Below are 20,671 nucleotides of genomic sequence, written 5' to 3'. Positions count from 1 at the left end.
TGAAGAGAGAGATCTCCAAGGCTTCTGACATCCCAGATCTGTGGGCATCCCAAGCGTCTTCTCAGTAACATAACAACAGCACCACAGTGAGTGTCTAAAGAGCCCTTGAGGCCACCGGAAGCCAAGAAAGGCATGCCCAATAGGGGCATTTATGGAGCAGCCCCAATCTGGGCCGAGCATGGTGGCTCATGCCTATAATCCCAGCACTTTGGGAGGCCAAGGCAGGTGGATCACCTGAGGTCAGGAGTTCGAGACCAGCCTGGCCAACATGGTGAAACCCCTTCTGTATTAAAAATGCAAAAATTAGCTGGGTATGGTGTCACATGCCTGTAATTCCAGCTACTCAGGAGGCTGAGACACAAGAACTGCTTGAACCCGGGAGGTGGAGGTTGCAGTGAGCCATGATTGCGCCACTGCACTCCAGCCTGGGTGACAGAGCGAAACTCTGTCTCAAAAAAAAAAAAAAAAAATCCAATGAAGAAGAGAATGGAGAAAAGGAAATGGAAAGGTTGAAGATGGGAAGAGAAAAGGGAGAAGTGAAGCGGAGAAAGGTTCATAGAAAATAAATCTAGGCTTTCATACTCCACCTTCATTTTCAGCAGCTGGTTTTCAACTTGTGCTACCTCCAACTGCCTCTGCTTTTCCCTCAGCTTGTCCATGGATGCTTCATACGTCTGCTGCAGATTTCTGATTTGATCCTTAATGTTGCTGTTTTCCAAAGTCACATCCACAAGGGTTTTCTGTGAGGATAAAAATAAAAACAAAACCAGATCGGGTGGCGTGAAAACACATGGGCTGCGCCATGCGCTGGGGCATCCCCTTATCATTAACCACTGGGGTAGCTGTCCTAGGCTACAGCAGCTGCCAGTCTGGGACCCTGTGTTATGAGGGACTGCGGGTCTCCCATGGTGGCCAAGAGGTCTGCCCCTGTAGCTTGGTGGGACTGAAAGCCTCTCCCATACCATCCCATAGCTGCTGTCAACACCACTTGCCACTGCTTAGGATGGATGGAAATGGATTAAAATGAAGTCCTTCCAAGGAAAAGTGTTATAATACATCATTTCACATGGGAAAAAAAACAGATTTAAAAATAGTAAACATAGTACAATCCCATTTTGAAAAATATGTATAAGCATTGGTTCAAATATATGTTTATGCACTGGGGGGAAAAGACTAGGAAGAAATCCGAAAGATAGTTTTCACTATGTGATAGGGCTATGGATATCTATTTTCTTATTTATTTTTTCTGTATTTTCCAAATTGCCACAATGAAATCAGAAAACAAAATATGAGCTTTATAGAATAGAAATATTCCTCTTTTTATTCTTTTTCTTTTTTGTTGTTGTTTTTGAGACAGATCCTCACTCTGTCGCCCAGACTGGAGTGCAGTGGCGCGATCTCGGCTCACTGCAACCTCCGCCTCCCAGGTTCAAGCGATTCTCCTGCCTCAGCCTCCCAGGTAGCTGGGACTACAGGTGCCTGCCACCACACCTGGCTAATTTTTGTATTTTTAGTGGAGATGGGGTTTCACCATATTGGCCAGGCTGGTCTCGAACTCCTGACCTTGTGATCCACCTGATTCGGCCTCCCAAAGTGCTGGGATTCCAGGCATGAGCCACCACGCCCGGCCTCCTCTTTTTCTTAAAAGAGCTATCCCTCTGCGCTCCTAGACTGCCTGCCAGGATAGTGACAACATGACTGAGAATACTCGCATACCTGCAAACATTTCACCTTCCTCCCTTAGGCAGAGAAGGGAAGTAATACAGAAGTACTAAGGAACAGAATTTGGTAATGCAGACAAGTGATTTTTGCTCCAGGCCACACTGAAGCAAGGATGTTTAAATCAATAGTGTTGGCCATGCGTGATGGCTCATGACTGTAATCCCAGCACTTTGGGAGGCCGAAGTGGGAGGAGCACCTGAGCCTGGAGTTCAAGACTAGCCTGGGCAACTACAAAAAAAATTTAAAAACCAGCTAGACATAGTTGTGTGTACCTGTAGCCCCAGCTCCCCAGGAGGCTGAGGCATGAGTATCACTTGAGCCTAGGAGGTTGAGGCTGTAGTGAACTATGATCACACTGCTGCACTCCAGCCTGGACAACAGAAAAAGACCCCATCTCTAAAAATATAATAAAAAAGAAAAAAAAATGGTGTTGCTATTTACTGCTTTGGTTTCTACTTGGTTAACTCTCCTTAGAGATAAATGGCCTCCACAGAATCCCTGCCGTTGGAAAGGTGTCTTCTACTATGTCCTCAGTCATCTACAACTTCACATTAGAAGATGTGAAAACCCTGGTGTTGGGCACTGTTTCTAACGCCTCTGTGCTCTTATCTAGATGATCAGTCTCTGAAGCTTCTTCAATTCCTCAGCCTCTACTTTGGACAATATAAGCCTTTCACTCCTAAACCTACTTGAATCAAGAAAAAGAATTTCTGAAGGAGGTGATTAGATACTAAAGGAAATACTGAAGCCATTTGGAAGCATGGAGGCACAGAACATTTGAGCTTCAAGGGGCTTTAGAAACCACCTAGGCCAGCCACCCACTCCCCCAGCCCCACTGACTTCACAGATTCTACTCTTATATCCATACAAAAACCTACACTCTGGCCCAAGAGACCAGGATTCTTCTAATCCTGGCTCTGTCACTAGGTAGGCATCTTGCTCATGTCATTTTTCTCTGTTGGCCTCAGTTTGTTGATTCATAAAACAAAGGGATTAGAGATCCTCTCAGTTCTTTCTAGCTCTGACATTCTATGGAATCAAACCAAGGGTCTGGTCTCCCTGTCAGTAATAATGAAAGTGGATAGAGTGGGCCAGTGGAAGAGGCTGGGATCTTGCATGAGGAAGAAGCCAGCTCTCTTCAGACTCGGTCCACCAGGTACCCGAGTGGTCCTCAGCATCAGTGCCTAACACCATGCATCAGCCCTCTTCCTCTAGCAGGTTGAGTTTCCTGCTGTGACATGGCTTCTCCTTCTCCTTCTCCTCCTCCTCCCCCCGCACCTCCCCTCCCCTCCCCCTCCCCTTCCCCTCCCCCTCCCCTCTCTCTTTGTCTCTCTCTTTCTCTTTCTCTGAGCGGTTTTAGCTATAAGGCTCCTTTGGCTGTCCAGGACTAAGAGTCTGCACGATAACTAGGAACCAGTCAAGGTGCCTGGGTCAGAGCTGGCCCAGCTCAAACAGCTGACCTCTGCAGTAAATGCCAGAGTGTTGGCCAGATGGCAAAGCAGAAGAATTGCCAGAAAATACTGGCAAATATATTTTTTTTTCTGGGAAGAAAAACCAGAGATGTAGTACAAATACCAACTAAGTCTGAACTCAGGTGAGATAAAGCCCTTGCTGGTGGGCTGGGAATGAGACGGCATCCAAAAGGGGAGGAAGGGAGCCTTGGCAAGCCCCCCCGACCACAGGAGGAAGGAAAACAAGGGCTACTGAGCAAACTAGACCCAGTGGGGCTTGGCCTGAGGCCAGGGGAAAGCTGGCATACACTCAAGAGAGCCAGGAAAAGGGTGGGACTCAGAGGCCCCACCAGAAATGGGCATCGCAGACAAACCCAAACACGAGGCCACCCGGACCCACTCCAGGACAGTGGCCGAGACTTGCTGTTGTCATTGCTGCCATACCAACTGTTATCAGAGAATTAGGGGAAGTGGAGAATCCCAACATGAAAATGTATTTATCTAATAAATTACTTATATAGAACCAGAAAGGATTTGAAATAGCTTTTGGAACTTTTGAGAGGAGGGTAAAAAGATAAGAGCCAAATAAATTTGGAGGAGAGGTAAAAACTATTGTCCATATATTTGGAAATGAAGACCAAGGGAAGCTATTTCAAATACATATAATGCTTTGTTTTGAACATATTCAAGTTAATTTGCATGTTAGGGGACTTGTAAGAGTAAGAATGGGAAGCACTTGAATGGTTAGCTCCTAGTAAATCAAATCAACCAAGAAAACAATCCCTCAAAGTGAGATAACAACATACATTTTCACAAATAGAAGATACTGGGTCTTTCTGTTTCCCTGTCTGCTACTACAAGATGTGGAATATCCACGATTCTTTCTGATACAAAATAATTTCTAATTATAAAAAAGTGTTTACAGGCCTTTTTTATATTGCTTGCCATGAAGGAGTACAGATTGTCTTTGGTGAAGTCTCTGTTATTCTGTGATTAGGTGGCACTTCCTGTGGCACTGGGGCTGGAGGAAGAGGGCTGATGTGCAGGGTTAGGCACTGATGCTGAGAACCACTCGGGTATATGGTGGAGCAAGCGACATCTCTCACACTAAACTCAGGGTCTAAATTCCCTTTTCAGTGAGAGCAAAAACAAAGCCTTAGAGTCTCAGCTTGGAAATGCTTCCTTCAGTTTCCTTCACTGTCTTCTGGGCACAGTCTTTACAGTGGTTCTGCTTAAAGAATTCTGAATGATGAGATGAGGATGTTCTGTGACTTATTTTTCTACAAAGGCACAGGCCCCACTCCTGATTAAGCTGGGTTGCCCTGTCACAGCAGTAAGCAGATGAGTACCTGCAGGCCAATGGAATCCGACGCCAAGGCTGAGTTCATGGCATTAAAACTATCCAGGGCAGACGACTGGGTTTGGATGTGATTCTCCAGATACTCCTGCTGAGCATGGGAAACCTGGACAGATCGAGGAGACAGTCACACAAAATCAATCCCTACACGTTCATGACAATCTTCAGCTAGGCTGGAACTTTCTTCTGTTAGAAGCCACATCTACTTCAACAATATCTAAAGTAAAGCTTTAAATTAAAAGTCAACATCTGCATGACCCAGAGAGAAGGGCAAGAATCATCTTCCTTTGGATAGTGTTTACTCACAGACCCTCGCTTAGCCCTCTCAACAACACTGTGCAGGAGTCAGAACCTTGTCCTCTGCAAGGAAGAAAACAATCAGAGAGGTTATGTGATTTGCTCACTGTCAAACAGCTCAGAAGTGGCACTCCTAGAACTAGAACCCAGTTGAAATAACTTCTGCAACCACCTTGCTCTTTGAGGTCACCATGGAGAGAATATGCTTTGGTCTCACTCAATTCTCAAGAGTTGTTTTTGTAATCCCACCACTTTGGGAGGCCAAGGCAGTCGGATCACCTGAGGTCAAGAGTTCGAGACCAGCCTGGCCAACGTGGTGAAACGCCATCTCTACTAAAAATACAAAAATTAGCCAGGCATGGTGGCGCACGCTTGTAATCCCAGCTTCATGGAAGGCTGAGGCAGGCAAATCGCTTGAACCCGGGAGGCTGAGGTTGCAGTGAGCCAAGGTTGCAGTGAGCCAAGGTTGCAGTGAGCTGAGATGGCGCCATTGCACTCCAGCCTGGGTGACAACAGCGAAACTCCATCTCATTAAAAAAAAAAAAAAAAAAAAAAAAAAAAAGAGTTGTTTTGTTGCTGCTGTTGTTGCTGCTGTCTTTGTTGGGTGTGTGTGTTTAACATGTCTGAGTCAGAAGCCAGTCTTGACCTAGATATTGGCAAGAGGCTAGATACAATTAGGACTGAGGATAGAAGTCCCCAGGAAGGCCCCCCATGTGGCCTCTGGGAGCAGCAGAAAGCAGCCCCGGCACAGCAGAGCAGGAGGTGCACTCTGGGGAGTGGAGACAAAATCGAAGCAGCAAGCCAGGCCCAAGAGCATGTGGCAGCTTTGTGTTCAGCAGTGTGTTTCAATAGCAATAATTTAGCAATCTTAATCTGGCTGCAGTAGGTAGGATGGCATGGAGAAGGAGGAGACCTGTAGGCAGACAGACATGGTTTCTGGGACAATTCTAGCATGAGAAAATGAGGATGTGTAGGAGATGGTGATGGAAAGCAAGGAGCAGAGTCTTGTTTATGCATCTATTGCAAATCCAATTCTTTGGCTTTGATGACAGTCGTTGGTGTCTGACAGTCATGGCAGAACGACTTTCCATAAGCAGGTGAGAATTTCACAAATGTCCTCCCACATGCCAGTGGGAATGGGCTGGGTAGATATGTTTATGTAGCCCCACTCCTATAATCAAGAAAGGGGGAAGGGAGACACATTTACATAGCCCCACTCCTATAATCAAGGTAGTAGGTGTTACTTAGGCACTCAATCTCACAGCCCAGCCATAAATTGAACTCTAATGCATGACCATTGTAACTGCCCTTCTTTCCCACAGATATTAATTCTCATGGAAGGTATGTCATATAGACAGGGACTTTTATCTTTGGGATTATTAATAACAAATATTTTTAAATGTCCACAAGCTTTAGCTTGGCTAAACTAGAGGAAGGTTATTTTTCTTAAATTTTTGAGTAGGTAATACACTCACATGGTGCAAACATTTAAAAAGTATAAAGTTACTTTATATTTTTATAAAAAGTTACCACCGTGCTCAGTTACCACCCTGCCCATCCCTGCCTCCCAATTAGAAACAGTTGTTAGTTACTTTCTGCATTATCCTTTTAGTAACTTTTTGTGCACATACAGAACAATCCTAACATGTTTATCTTCTCTTCCTGTTTTATACAAATGGTAGCAAAATTTTCCTACATATTTTCTTGCATCTTGCTTTTTTTCACCATCTACATCTTTCTGTATCTCCCCTTCAAGGGCTTACTTGCTTTTTTTGTTTTTTGTTTTTTTAAACTGCATATATTCTATTGTAGAGATACATAATTTATCTCACTTTCCCTTTTTTTTTTTTTTTTAAACAGGATCTCACTCTGTCACCCAGACTGGAGTGCAATGGCACAATCTCAGCTCACTGCAACCTGTGCCTCCCAGGCTCAAGTGGTTCTCCTGCCTCAGCCTACTGAGTAGCTAGGATTACAGGCCTGAACCACCATACCCGGCTAATTTTTGTATTTTTAGTAGAGACAGGGTTTCACCACATTGGCCAGGCTGGTCTCGAACTCCTGACCTCAAGTGATCCACCTGCCTCGGCCTCCCAAAGTGCTGGGATTATAAGCGTGAGCCACCATGCCTGGCCACTTTCCCCTTCTTAATAGACATTTAGGTTTCCATTTGTTTTACTATTACAAACAATGCTGCAATAATTAAGTCTATCCTTATGTCTTTCCTCATATGTGAGAGTCTATCTGTAGAATAAATGCTAGGAATACAATTGCTGGGTCAAAGGATCTAAGATCTGTAATTTTGATCGATAATGCTGAATTGTTCTCTATAAGACTAATAGCAAATTGCATTTTCATCAGCAACCCCCTTGTTTGCCCACAGGCCTGTGAACAATGTCCTGACCCACTCTTGCACTTTGGTGGGTCTAATAGATAAAAATTATATCATGGGATGGTTTTAACCTGCGTTTCTCTTACGATGAAGTGAGGCAGAGCATCCTGTCATACACAAAAGAGCTCTCCATCTTTCCTTTAGTATACATTACCTGTTACAAATCTTTTGCCTATTTTTATGAGTTGTAGCCTTTTTCTTCTTGATTCGTGGGGGATCTTTCAATATTCAGAAAATGAGCCTATTATCTGTGATATGAAGGACAAATAATTTTTCCTAGTCATTTGACTTTGACATTTTTACCAGCAGGAGTTTCTCATTTTAAAGCTGTCAAAGTTACCAGTCTTTCTTTTCATGGTTTTGGGATTTTATGTCATAATAAGAAAAGGCATTCCCTTACCCCAAGGGTATAAATGAATTCACACATATTTTTCTTCTGGCACTTTTGGGTTTTATTTTTCACATTTAAATCTTTGATACATTTGGAATTTAGCCAGGTATAAGACTTCCAACAGCACATAAGTTTTCCCAATAGCACATATTGACTAGTCCATTTTCCTTCCTTTTTTGAGATGCTACATTTATCATGTATAGGGGTACATTTCTGGAGTACTTTTTATTGATGTTTGTCTATTTATGTGCCACTATGATACTGTTTCATTGTCTGAGGCTTTTTCACTTTCTTTCAACATTTAATAAGGCTACTCCCTCTCATTGCTCTTTTTTCCCATTATTTTCCCAATCTTTTTATTTATTTTCTATATAAACCTTAGAATCACCTACTCCACTTATAAAAAACAAAATCTGTTGGTCTTTTTATTGTGTCATATTAAATTGGTACAGTAATGTGAATCTTATGATGCTGAATCTTCCTTTCTAAGCACACGGTGTTTCTTCCCGCTGATTATAGTTGACTCCTAGGTATGTAGTATTTTTCTGTTGATGATATTTTGAGAATTTTTTGTATATTGAAACCTCTTTGTATATTATATATTAATTTTATATCCTCTGTGTGTGTGCATATAACATTTTACACCCTGCTACAAATAACAAATTCTTTATTTGTTTGTAGTAGTTTTTCTTTCATCATTTCATGTTCACTTGAGCTTTCCAGGTATACAATCATATAGTTTGTAAACAGTGATAGTTTTACATCTACCTATGCCATTTTTAAACCTATATGTTTATTTCTTTTGTTTGGCTAGTATGTCAAGAACAATGTTAAATAAGAATAGTGATAGCTGGCGTCCTTGTTTTGCTCCTGACTTTGGTGAGAATGCTTTGAATATGAATAAGATTATTCTTACCATAAAAATTTCCCTTTAGGTAATAAATTTCATTCTGTGATAAAATTTTCTCAGTTTATTTAAAATACAATTCTATTGATAAAGAACACGAGATACTCTAATATCTTTAGGCGCTAGCCGCTGAGGGACCACTCTGAGCTCTGCCATGCCTCCCTATCTCCAAGCAACTGAGATAATGACTTACTGATAGCTCCTGGGTGAGCTGTCGAATCTTCTGTCTCATCTCATCATAGTCTCCATACATTCGCTTTCTCACCTTTTCCAAAGTGGCTCTCACCTGTAGCCCACAAAGATAGTAGTTAGAGATCAAGCCACAACATCTTCATACAAGATTTCTAAAACTTTTAAGAAACTCTAAAGAAAGAAGGAACCCAGCTGGGCGCGGTGGCTCAAGCCTGTAGTCCCAGCACTTTGGGAGGCCGAGGCAGGCGGATCACAAGGTCAGGAGATCGAGACCACCCTGGCTGACATGGTGAAACCCCGTCTCTACTAAAAATACAGAAAATTAGCCAGGCGTGGTGGTGGGGACCTGTAGTCCCAGCTACTCGGGAGGCTGAGGCAGGAGAATTACGTGAACCCGGGAGGCGGAGCTTGCAGTGAGCCAAGATCATGCCACTGCACTCCAGCCTGGATGACAGAGCAAGACTCCATCTCAAAAAACAAAAACAAAAAAAAAAAAGAAAAAGAAAGAAGGACCCCACATAAAAATAATCTTAAGAACAAGACAGGAAATTAAGGGAGAAGGTCACCCCCAACAACCAGTTAGAAACTAGTTAGGAATTATCCAAATAATTTATATATATATATAATTTTATTATGTATATATTTTATATACATAATAAAATATGTAGGCATATATTAATATAGAATATATTAATATATGCTAATATTATATATTAATTACATAAAATTATATATAATTACACATAACTATCATAATAAATATTAATTAGCCAAATTAACTCTGAAGAAAAAATGGTTTGTTGAAATTCACCTATCACCCTCAAATGACATTTGGGCAGTTTTGCCCTTTTCCTATCACGTGTTTTTACAAGTAGAATGTGTTTTAACACTCATGGCTAAGAGGACCAAAGAAACCAAAAAGCAACCTCTAACTTTCCCTCTATCTGCTCTGACTGCCAAAGAGCAACTAAATATCTGGAATGGAAGCAAGTAAAATATGAACCCTGGGGAGCCCATAAATTTGAAAGTCAGCTCCTCAGTAATCACCAATAACACGCAAGGCAGTAAATATAACAAAAGTTCAAGTGATCCCCAAAACCCTTGTTTACACAAACGCTGTTCAAGTTTCTCTACAGTACTACTTTCAGAGGGCTAGCAGGACCTTAAAAACTTTAAAAACACAACAAAAGACCTTACAAACAGTCCCTGTCTCCTCCCTTCTTCTGGTGTCCCTAGGATGGGGAAAGTACTCAGGAATCCTCAGATAGGGCAGGAAGTCTCAAGGGAGTTTTCTCCAGCACACTCCAGAATTTCTGTTTTAGGAAAGGCCTAAAGATAGCAGTTTGGTTAGAATTTAAGTGTTTAAGACATAGTATTGGAAGGCTTAATTTTGAAGCACATTGTTTTAAATTAGACAGCATGTTTATTAGGGGTTACCAGATATTGGTGGAGATTTGAGGGAAGGGAGAGTCAAGACCCCCAGACTTCCCCATATGAATTCTAAAAATAGAGTCTACTTTCTTGCCATGAAGTACAAACATTTTGGGAAAATGAGGTTAAAAGTACAACTTTTCATTCTAGGCAGGCAGAACGGCTTTCATGTCTGGCCCTGAGCTGGCTCTTGTGCTGCTCCCAGTGGTGAGTGGGTGGAATCTTGAGCTGCGTGTCCCTCCCAAAGGCAAATACTGCAACGACCAGGCCAGGGATGGAACTGAAGCCACCTATGGCAGGAGGGACCTGAAAGTTAGTTTTAAGTTGCAGATCACAGTGGAGGGTGGTAATTCCAGGTCACGTGACTTTGGCACATGTCTTCCACGGCTCAGGATTAGCCAACATCTCCTCCTGTCTTTGTATTGAGCAATTTGGAACTCTGGACTCTGTTTAGAAGGTTACTAAGGGAGGAGCCATGCCTCTGGAGCATTTAAATGAGGAAGGTCTATGTATTTCCTTGAGAAAAAAATACAAGAAAGTTAAAATGTCTGAGCTATTCTTAACAGGAAATTCAGGAATTGAATATTCTGAATGGTTAAAAATTATGTCTGGAGGCCAGGCACAGTAGCTTACACCTGTAATCCCAGGACTTTGGGAAACTGAGGTGGGAGGTTCACTTGAGTCCAGGAGTTTCAGACCAGCCCGGGCATCATGGCAAAACCCCATCTCTACAAAAAATTATCTGAGGGGTGGCACCCACCTGCAGTCCCAGATGCTTGGGAAGCTGAGGCAGGAGGATCACTTGAGGCTGGGGAGGTAGAGGCTGCAATGAGCTGTGATTGTGCCACTGCACTCCAGCCTGGATGACAGAGTGAGACCCTGTCTCAAAAATATACAATAAAATAAATTTTAAAAATTATGTTTGAAAGGTGGGATAACTAGGAGTTTGAGGTTGGTGGCTGTCATATACATTATGTATATGCGTGTTAATTTTTCTGGCTTTTCCTCATATTTTCTGCTAAGCATTTATTATTTTTTAAATTCAACAAGAAATGTTACTTTTAAAAACTCACACAAAAGCGAAGACATCGTGAATTTGCATCTTATCTGAAAACCCACAAAATAAAATGGGGCTCACAGAGCTATGTTTTTAACCTTAGGTATCAAAGCCCAGCCAACCCCCACAATCTCAACATGAGGACTGAAGCCTGCACAGAGCAAAACTGACTTGCTGGGCCAGACACAGAGCTGGAGCTCGAAGCAAGGTCTGTGAGCTCACAGGCCTGGGTTGACTCCCTGGCCCCACACTGCTTCTTACAAGCACTTTCTAAGCCACAGGTCTGTAATGTGAGTCCATTAGTGTCAGAGCAGCCCATCTCCTCTTCCATATAAGCTGGGTGGTTTGGTCAAGAGGGGAATTAGTCAATCTAGTGGAACACAGGATGGAATGAAAAGAAATGGAGAGAGAGAGAAGAAGAAAATACTCCAAAATGTTAACAATTGCTCTAGTTGAATGGTGAGATTATGAGTGATTTTCTTCATACATGTTTGTATTTCCCAAATTTTTTCAAAAGAACATGTAATTTAAAAGACAGGAAATAAACTATTAAATACAAGGAAATGGCATTGATTGGCTTGGTTGGACAAAGTCTATTGTGGTTGACTTCCTAGCATTTGTGATTGATCTGAATCAGCCACAGTCTTCCTATTCCTCTTGCCCGGGATGAATTTGGGACTGTTAAGTGTAATATAGAAAAACCACTCAAGAGCCTCCAAACCCTACATGGAAGGAGGAAGCCATCTGCTCTCGTGAGTATACTTACCTAGTAACATCCATCCAGCAGAAGCTCAACCTTTCCTTCCTTGCAGATTTACATCTGTACTTTAACATTACCATGAAGATACACAGAAACACTTCCAGCCAAAATGATAACACTAAGAATTCTCTCAAAATGCCTTATTACATTCACTTCAATGCTTCCAACTCCATTCTCTTGCATGCTACAAAAAGAATACAGATGGGGGGCAAAAACTCTTAAATGGCTCACATCTTTGATGTAGTTCATCTCTTCTTTCAGCTGACTGGTGGACCACCCATACACCACCATTTCTTTCTGCTGATTTTGATCTGATCTTCGCACCACACCATAAACAACACCCTGAGGAAGTTTCCTGGTAGGTTCTCCATTGCTCAGGTCAAGATGCTAAAAGAAAGTAGGAAAAGAGAAAAAGAAAAATGACTCTTTAGGCCTCATGCAAACAGTTGTAACAATGGGCCCACTGTGTATGATTATGCAAATTGTGCCCAGCACTCATTGCCTGGCAGTGGAGATGGAGGGAGCAAAAATCCCACCTGGTCTCTGTTCGCCAAGGTGATTTAGCATAGGCTTGGGCTGCATTTACCCCAGAGAAAGAGCACCCTTTGCTAATGTCTATAAGGGCCTGCCCACTCATCTAGGAGTAATTCCCACAAAGATACCAGATGGACTTGCGTTGTCCTAGTAAGAAGAGCAAGCATTTGAAACCTCATGCTCTTAATAATGCTGTCTTTCCCCTTATCCCAGTTTCTCCATATGACTTCAACCTCATCACTAAATACAATGCACAAAGTTGAGGCTGGCGGTCAACTAGTAGCCAAACTGTCCTCTGAGGGTAAGGCTGGTCCTGGGGCCAAGTTCTGAGAAAAGGGGGTAGTGTTAGTACATAACTTGTTGTGACCATTCATGAAATATTTCTGAAAAGCCAGGAAGAGGTGGTGTGACTTCAGCCCAAAAGGATCCTCCCAGTCCTGTTGGCTGGTTCTTAATTCTTTCAGTTAAAGTTTTGGTCATTGCTGAAATGCAAATACCCTTGAGAAACAGTAACATGTCCAAGCCTTAACACACTTTTATAGAATGAAGGCTTAGCAAGCAGGAAAGGGGGAAATTAAGATTTGTTGAGCACCTACTATAGGCTAGAAATATTCCTAAGCACATTTAATGTTCACAACCACTCTATGACACAGCAATTGTCCTTTCTGTCCTTTCCACTTCATAGCTGAGAAAACTGAAGTTCAGTGAGGTTAGGCAACTTGCTTATGGACACACACCTACATTTAAGCCTGGCTCTGTGATTCTGTCTGACATTAGGCACCTCCCCATACTGCAGGCTATGTTTAGATGCAGGGGGACAGAGTAGGGGCCTCCACAACACGGAAGGGACAGAAGTAAGAAAAAATCCAGGATCAAGGACTGGGACTTCAGACAAACTGGCCTTCTCCCAGTTTTCCCTGGGGCTGACCCAGGTACCTCGACAATCCCACAGCACAGAAACCCAAATTCCATAAGGGTAATTCTGCTGTCCTGCTAACTTTTCAACTGCCTTTACAAAGAGATTCTTGCCATGTATTCACACACACACACACGCACAAAACAAAACAAAACAAAACAAAAAAGAAACACTTTTTTTTTGAGATGGAGTTTCACTCTGTCACCCAGGCTGGAATGTAGTGGTGTGATCTTGGCTCACTGCAACCTCCACCTCCCAGGTTCAAGTGATTCTCCTGCCTCAGTCTTCCAAGTAGCTGGAATTACAAGTGTATACCACCACATGGGCTAATTTTTGTATTTTGTTTGTTTGTTTTTGAGACAGAGTCTCACTCTGCCGCCAGGTTGGAGCGCAGTGGCGCAATCTCGGCTCACTGCAAACTCCACCTCCCAGATTCAACCAATTCTCCTACCTCAGCCTCCTGGGTAGCTGGGACTAGAAGCACGCCACCACGCCCAACTAATTTTTGTATTTTCAGTAGAGACGGGGTTTCACCATGTTGGCCAGGATGGTCTCGATCTCTTGACCTTGTGATCCGCCCATCTCGGCCCCCCAAAGTGCTGGGATCACAGGCGTGAGCCACTGTGCCCAGCCAATTTTTGTATTTTTAGTACAGACAAGGTTTCACCATCTTGGCCAGATTGGTCTCAAATTCCTGACCTCAAGTGATCTGCCTGCTTTGGCCTCCCCAAGTGGTGGGATTACAAGCATGAGCCACCTTGCCTGGTCCACAAAATATTTTTTAACACGCAAAACTTTAATTTGCATTTGAAAATCATTCATTGTGGCAGAACAGTAAGTACTTTATGATCCCATTCATTCAGAGTTTGCAAAATCAAAGAAAGGTCTACAAAGCTATGTGATGATGATTAACCTTACAGGTCTCTAAGGAAGGAACCGTGGGTGGGGTAGGGGAGCCAGAGATCAGGATGACTTTTGCCTTTTTCTTTATACCTTTCTATATTGCTTGCTTTTTGTTTTGTTTTGCTTTGTTTCAATGTAAGCTTTTTAAAAAGTCAGAAAATACTACAACCATTGCTTCTTGTCCTTCTTCCCACACTTGGGAAGAGATGGGATGCAAGGGGCTGTGATTCCTTGTACTTGCTTCTGGTAAACGCTTTCCCCTGAGTCCCTTACAGCTGGGTCCCAAAGGCACTGATGTTATCCTTACATTTGTGCTTAAGTTTGGGTAACTGAGCTGTTAAATGGTTTGCAGCAGAGTCACAAGCTGGCATTAAGTTATCCCCAATTTACTGGACATATAACCAGGAAGAGGAAAAGCTCTAATGAAACGCCCCAAATACCAGGAAACAAAAGCAAGATCTTTCAGTCATGGACTCCACCCAGTTACTAAAAAACAAGCCGATGACAACACAAGGCTTTGGTGAAATGCATTTCTGCAAAGCAAAGGCTTTCAGAGGTGGACTGGCTTGCAGGAAAACTCAGGTGGCCGGACACAGAGGATCCTGCCCCTGGCCCAGGCAGGGAGATGAGGCCGCCACGGAGTGGGGAAAACACAAGCAATGCCAGGAACAATGAGGTCTGTGGAATACTCCCGAGTGGCCCAGGTCTCAAAGTTGTACACACAGAAAGAGATCAAGATACACTGAGTGAAAAATCGTAAATTTCAAATTTTCATTTTTTGTTTTAAGACTGTGTGTTTGTGTATGTAAAACATCTAGAAGGATGGAATCCAGATCCCTAACGATAGTTTCCTCAGGAAAATGAGATTTCACTTTTTCCTTTATGTTCTTTTGTAGACTTTGAATGTTTTTTGGCAAAAAGAAAAAAGCATTATGTTTGAATTGATCATTTGTGTAAATGTCAGGGTCTAAATAAAAGGCCCCCAGGAAGGGCATGGCCCCAGGACTCTACCCGCTGGGGAGCAGGGCCATCAGCACTGGCCACGCCAGGGCAGAGGACTCCTGAGGCAGCCCAGGGAGCTGATGGTCCCTGACAGGAAAAGTGAAGAAGAAAGTTACTGAAGAAAGAGGAGGGGGAAGAAATTTGTTGTCAGCTGATTTTATTATATATAATATATAGTAAAAGATATGTTTTCTTTAATCCTCACAATGACCCTACTGTGTAAATAGTATGACTTCTCTTATTCCAGGGTAACAGCCTGCAAGTGCCTGCCTATGTCTTTCCAAAATGGAGTTCTTTTTTCACTACAATGCTACAGTCAGGAGAGGAACTGGAACTCACGTCTCCATGTAGCATCCCAGGGTCTCCAGCCGTAGGAAGCCAAGAGCCTGCCTTCAGGTCCCAGGGCCATTTGGAAGAGGCAGGCCCAGGATGGGGGGCTCTTTCCACTTCCCCCGCCCATCCCCAACCCCACACCTGCCTCACTGCCTCCCTTCTGTTCCTTTAAGAGCCAGTCTCCTTCTTGTTTCAAGGTAGTCACACGTGCTATTCCCTTGATCTGCACTGCTGGGCTGAAATGTCGCTTCCTCAAGAATCAAGAACGCCTTCCCTGACCCTTCAGACCCCTGAGGCCTTCTCGGTCCACTCTCACAGCACTTCCCCACAACACTCACCACAGCTGCAGCCCAGCGACTATCGTTGTACGTCAGTATCCTTGTGTAGGGAAGGCCTGCTTCCCTATCAACTGTAAATTCCAGCAAGTCCAGGGCCTACTTTGTCTTCTTTTCCACCGTAATTCCCAGATCTAACAGTGACTGACGTGCAATGAGTCTCTCAATAAATATTTGCTGAATGAATAGGGAACTTTAGAAGTTGGGAGAGGTCTGGGAATTACTCAGGGTACATAAATATGGTCCAAATGAAGCAATTACCTGTTATTCTTCTTAGATGGAGGAACAGACAGTTAATGTTTACCCCAGTCACAGCATGTATACCCAGAAAAGCTGCTAGGAGCAGAGATGGCTATCATTTTTATAAAATGTCAGTATGCTTTTGGTCAAAAACTGAACACAGGGAAAAAAGAAAAAAGCTGATAGGTTGAGCAAGATGTTTGTGGCTAAATTTCTCTCCTCTTGTATCCTTTAAAATACCTCCCAATAAGAAGAGTATTGATGTTTAGGCAGAAGAGCATTATGATGATATTAAGAAACAGTCTCTTTTTAGAGAAACATGCTGAGATACAAATGATGTATATTTATTTCCTTATACAGCGTGGATGTAGATGAGGCAGGATTTGCCATGTATTGAGGTTGCCGGTGCTGGAGAAATGACCAATGACTCATTACACGATCCAGTCTCATTTTGTATGTTTGAAACTCTCCAAAATTAAGTTTTTTAAAACCTCCTTATGGCCAGACACGGTGGCTCATGCTTACAATCCCAGCACTTTGGGAGGCCAAGGCAGGCAGACTGCTTGAGCCCAAGCATTTGAGACCAGCCTGGGCAACATGGTGAAAATCCATCTCTGCAAAAAATGCAAAAATTAGCTGGGTGTGGTGGTGTGTGCCTGTAGTCCCAGCTTCTTGGGAGGCTAAGGTGGGAAGATCGCTTGAGCCCAGGAGGTTGAGGCTACAGTAAGCCATGATCATACCACTACACTCCAGCCTGGGCGACAGAGCAAGACCCTATCTCAAGAAAATTAAATTAAATTTAAATAAAAATCAAAAGCCTCTTTATAATGCTACTTGGTATTAAAAAAACAAAATTTAAAAAATGTACTCTAGACCTATTAAAAGCCTCCTGGGCAAGAAACAATACTAGACAAAATCTGCTTGAAAATAAAAGGCCTGGCCAGGTGTGGTGGCTCACGCCTATAATCCCAGTACTTTGGGAGGCCGAGGCGGGTAGATCACAAGGTCAGAAGATCAAGACCATCCTAGCTAACACGGTGAAACGCCATCTCTACTAAAAATACAAAAAAATTAGCCGGGCATGGTGGCGGGCGCCTGCAGTCCCAGCTACTCGGGAGGCTGAGGCAGGAGAACGGCAGGAACCCAGGAGGTGGAGCTTGCAGTGAGCCGAGATCACGCCATTGCACTCCAGCCTGGGCGACAGAGCGAGACTCTGTCTCAAAAAAAAAAAAAAAAAAAAAAGAAAAGACTTAATAAATGTGTAGAATAAAAAGAAAGTTATTACAAAGAAGGAAAATTGACTGAAAGGGCATTCCATACTCCCAACACATACGCAGAATCTCTGGATTAAGCTGTTCCCTGTGAGTACTCACAGCTTAAAATCTACCTACAGGCCCCATACTACGGCTGACCTCCCTAAAGATACATCTGGCAGCCAGTGTCTTAGAAAGAAAGAGCAGCTACAGAAAACTAACTCCAGCCTAAATTCTTCTCCTGAGGGATTTACTGGCCATTGAAGAGTCTGGGTTAACAAGGCCAATGATTATTGTCCAAACCTTAAATGAGAAGATAGGATCCTACAATGCAACAAGCTCCACAAAGCCAGGGACTACATGTGCCTTATTCACTGCTCTATCTCTGGTACCCAGCATAAATAGATGCTCCATAAATACATTTTGAAGGGAAAAAGAAAGATGGAATATTTGGAGTATACAGTCATCCTTGACATGGAGGATTAATCTGTGCCAAAAAAGAAAATCCCTTGGTCAATCAGCGTTCTTAGGGGAAACAAGAGCAGAAACGCAGCTCAACATACACCAAATTGACAATAGCAGACTAATACAGCCAGTCCCCTGCCCCACCGGCCAGGAGGGGCAGCTGATCACACATCCTGGCTGCCAATATGATTGAGAAGGGCCATAATGTGACTCGTGTGACTCCCAGACTGGAAGCCAAGTTATTTCCAAAACTTCTTACTTCAGACTTCTTTTCTCCAGCCAGAGGGCAGCAGCTAACCTGGGACTGCTGAGCACAGAGCCACTGGGTTCCCTGCCCATCTTGCAGGCAGAGGCTGGCACTTCAGGAATGTGCTCTGGCTTGTCCAACCTGTGTGTCTATCTCAGCAAATTATTTGGCCCAGGTCATTACTCATACTTGACACTGTTTTGTTTTCTTGGACAAAAATGAACATTACCTCTGAGCCCGAAGGGCCTTTCCACAGCCTGGGAAATAAATATTCTCAGAAAAACTGAAACCTTTGGCTTATCAAAATACTTGGCCAGGCACAGTTGTGTATGCTTGTAGTCCCAGCTACTTGAGAGGCTGAGACAGGAGGAATACTTGAGCCCAGGTGTTCAAGGCAATCATGTGCTATGATTGCACCTGGGAATAGCCACTGTGCTCCAGCCTGGATGACATAGTGAGACCCTGTTTCTAAAAAATAAAACTAATTTAGTTATTTCTGACAGTCTCACAGACTGAATAGTGCCTACTTCCTAAGTAAACTCAGGAGAAAAGATCACTTTCAAAGCTGAAGATGAGAAGGAAAAGGAAAGCTTCTAGCCAAGCAGAAGTCCCAAAGACAGTGGCATTTGTAATGATAGCAGCCTGATAGGAGTACTAGTGTACAGCTAGTGTACAGCTTCGATGCAGACTAGTGTGCAGCTAGTGTACAGCTTCAACGCAGACAATAGTTGCTTAGGCCTAATAACCCCCACGGAAAAGGGAAGAATACATGGGAGAAAAAAAAATCAGGAACTGCTTTTCTGGAACCCAGGGGTATAGTACACACCTTAGGTAACCTTGACTGATAAAATGTAAATATCCTAAAGAGAGTTTCTCTGATAGGAGAAAGCACGCAAGTCAATGTTCCCATGGCAACATGGCCCGTCACAGACCTGAGTTGGAATTGCAAATCCACTATCTACTAGCTGCGTGCCCCTGAGAAAGTTACTGTCTGTACTTTAAAGAGCTTCAGGGTCCTTAACAGTAAAATGGGGATCATACCACCAATTTCAGTGGGCAGTCTAAGGAACACACGGAATAAAATACACAAAACACCTAGCGTGCTAACAGCATACTAGTAGATACGGGGAGTTTCTAGTATTGGTGGTGTAGTTTCTTTACATTTTTGAGTACATGGGTTCCTACTCAACTCTACATGTCTACCTGAATGAGTCTGTCTGTCTGTCCACCCTCTTCTTGGTCTTTTTGCTGTTCTCATTACAGTTGTCAAATTGGCTCTGACAGCGAAATAGTCACCCCCAAAGTGGCCTTGGTTTCTCTTCATGGGGAGTGAATCACAAAGTCTCAGAAGGTTAGAAAAATGGAAAAGAGTTGTATAGTCCAGTGGGTTTTCAGACACTATTCCCAGTTCCTCCTCCGTGTCTGACAAGGTTGTAGGGTGAAGAGTTGGGGGCCTGCTGGAGGCAGCCAACATAGCCCTGATCTTATTTCACCTCCACCCACTGCACCTTGACTGCTTTACCAATAGAACTTCCACATTTACCAACGTGAATAAAGGAATGTTTGGAAAAACGCTGGCTCTAGACTAACATTTCTATTTGCTAGAAGAAGCAACAAAGACCCCTAGAGATGACCTGACTGGCCCAACCACCACAGGGGTTCATGAGGAAGCCGGGACTCAAACCCTAGGTCTCTCCCCATCCTCCAGGGGCTGTTATCTCTGAGGGGCACACGGAGTCCCTGGTGTGCTGTCACAAAGGGCAGCCCGGCCCCCACCTGAAGCTCTGAATCATGGCAGCACACTCGCTCACTTGGCAACAGCCCGCGAGGTTGTATAAACAGTCACGCCAAGGACGAGAACTCAGCAGGCTTATTCATCCAAGGCTTTTAAAGGAAAGAGGACTATAAAACCTACTGGCAAGGACTTCCTCGTTTTCAATATTTTATTGGGTTATGAAAGTTCCCAACTCTACATCCATACCCACGCATCTGCTCTCTCTCTCACTCAGCATTCTCAAAGATCTAGAGAGAAAACAACTTCTTTAAAAACAACAGGTCACTGAAGGACACCTCCAAAGCTGGGATGTTAATAGCTATTTAAAACAGTATCTGCCTCAAGCTATTTTATCTATTTGCAAAGGACTTTACCATCATAAAGACTCAGAATCAACTCAAATCAGATTCCCTAAAATTCAAGTGTGCAGTGAGGCCCTGATTCAATATGCTAAGTCTGCAATAGCTGGTGTGGGTTCTGTCTCTGTGTATGTGTGTCCCTGCATATACACATAGGAATCTGTTGCACATGACTATGGATGAGAATATGGATACATAAATTCACAGAGTTCTTTGAAAACAATAGGTACTTAATTTCAAAACTATTACCAATTTTAATTTGAATGTTCAGCATGTTTATAAACATTATATTCTACATTTATCAATTTCTTAACACGTAATTTGTGCCCACAAACTAATCAACATCCTCCCTC

The 20,671-nt window shown here is 43.2% G+C and overlaps 1 protein-coding gene across 2 annotated transcripts in view; it reads right to left on the bottom strand.

Annotated features, from left to right (window-relative positions):
• Window positions 1-20,671, bottom strand: part of MYZAP (myocardial zonula adherens protein) — a 93,754-nt gene that overhangs the window by 55,212 nt on the left and 17,871 nt on the right. For both annotated transcript variants that reach the window (XM_003267027.2, XM_030814477.1), the window contains exons 3-6: window positions 12,189-12,344; window positions 8,711-8,803; window positions 4,523-4,636; window positions 588-740 (exon numbers count right to left, since the gene is read on the bottom strand). In XM_003267027.2, coding sequence (XP_003267075.2) covers window positions 588-740; window positions 4,523-4,636; window positions 8,711-8,803; window positions 12,189-12,344 — 516 coding nt within the window. The remainder of the gene's footprint in view (window positions 1-587; window positions 741-4,522; window positions 4,637-8,710; window positions 8,804-12,188; window positions 12,345-20,671) is intronic.

This window comes from Nomascus leucogenys, chromosome 6, assembly GCF_006542625.1.
Source record: "Nomascus leucogenys isolate Asia chromosome 6, Asia_NLE_v1, whole genome shotgun sequence".
In the NCBI taxonomy this organism is placed as follows: Eukaryota; Metazoa; Chordata; class Mammalia; order Primates; family Hylobatidae; genus Nomascus; species Nomascus leucogenys.
Note: the sequence above shows the minus strand (reverse complement) of the source record. Positions and strands in the feature narration are given on the sequence as shown.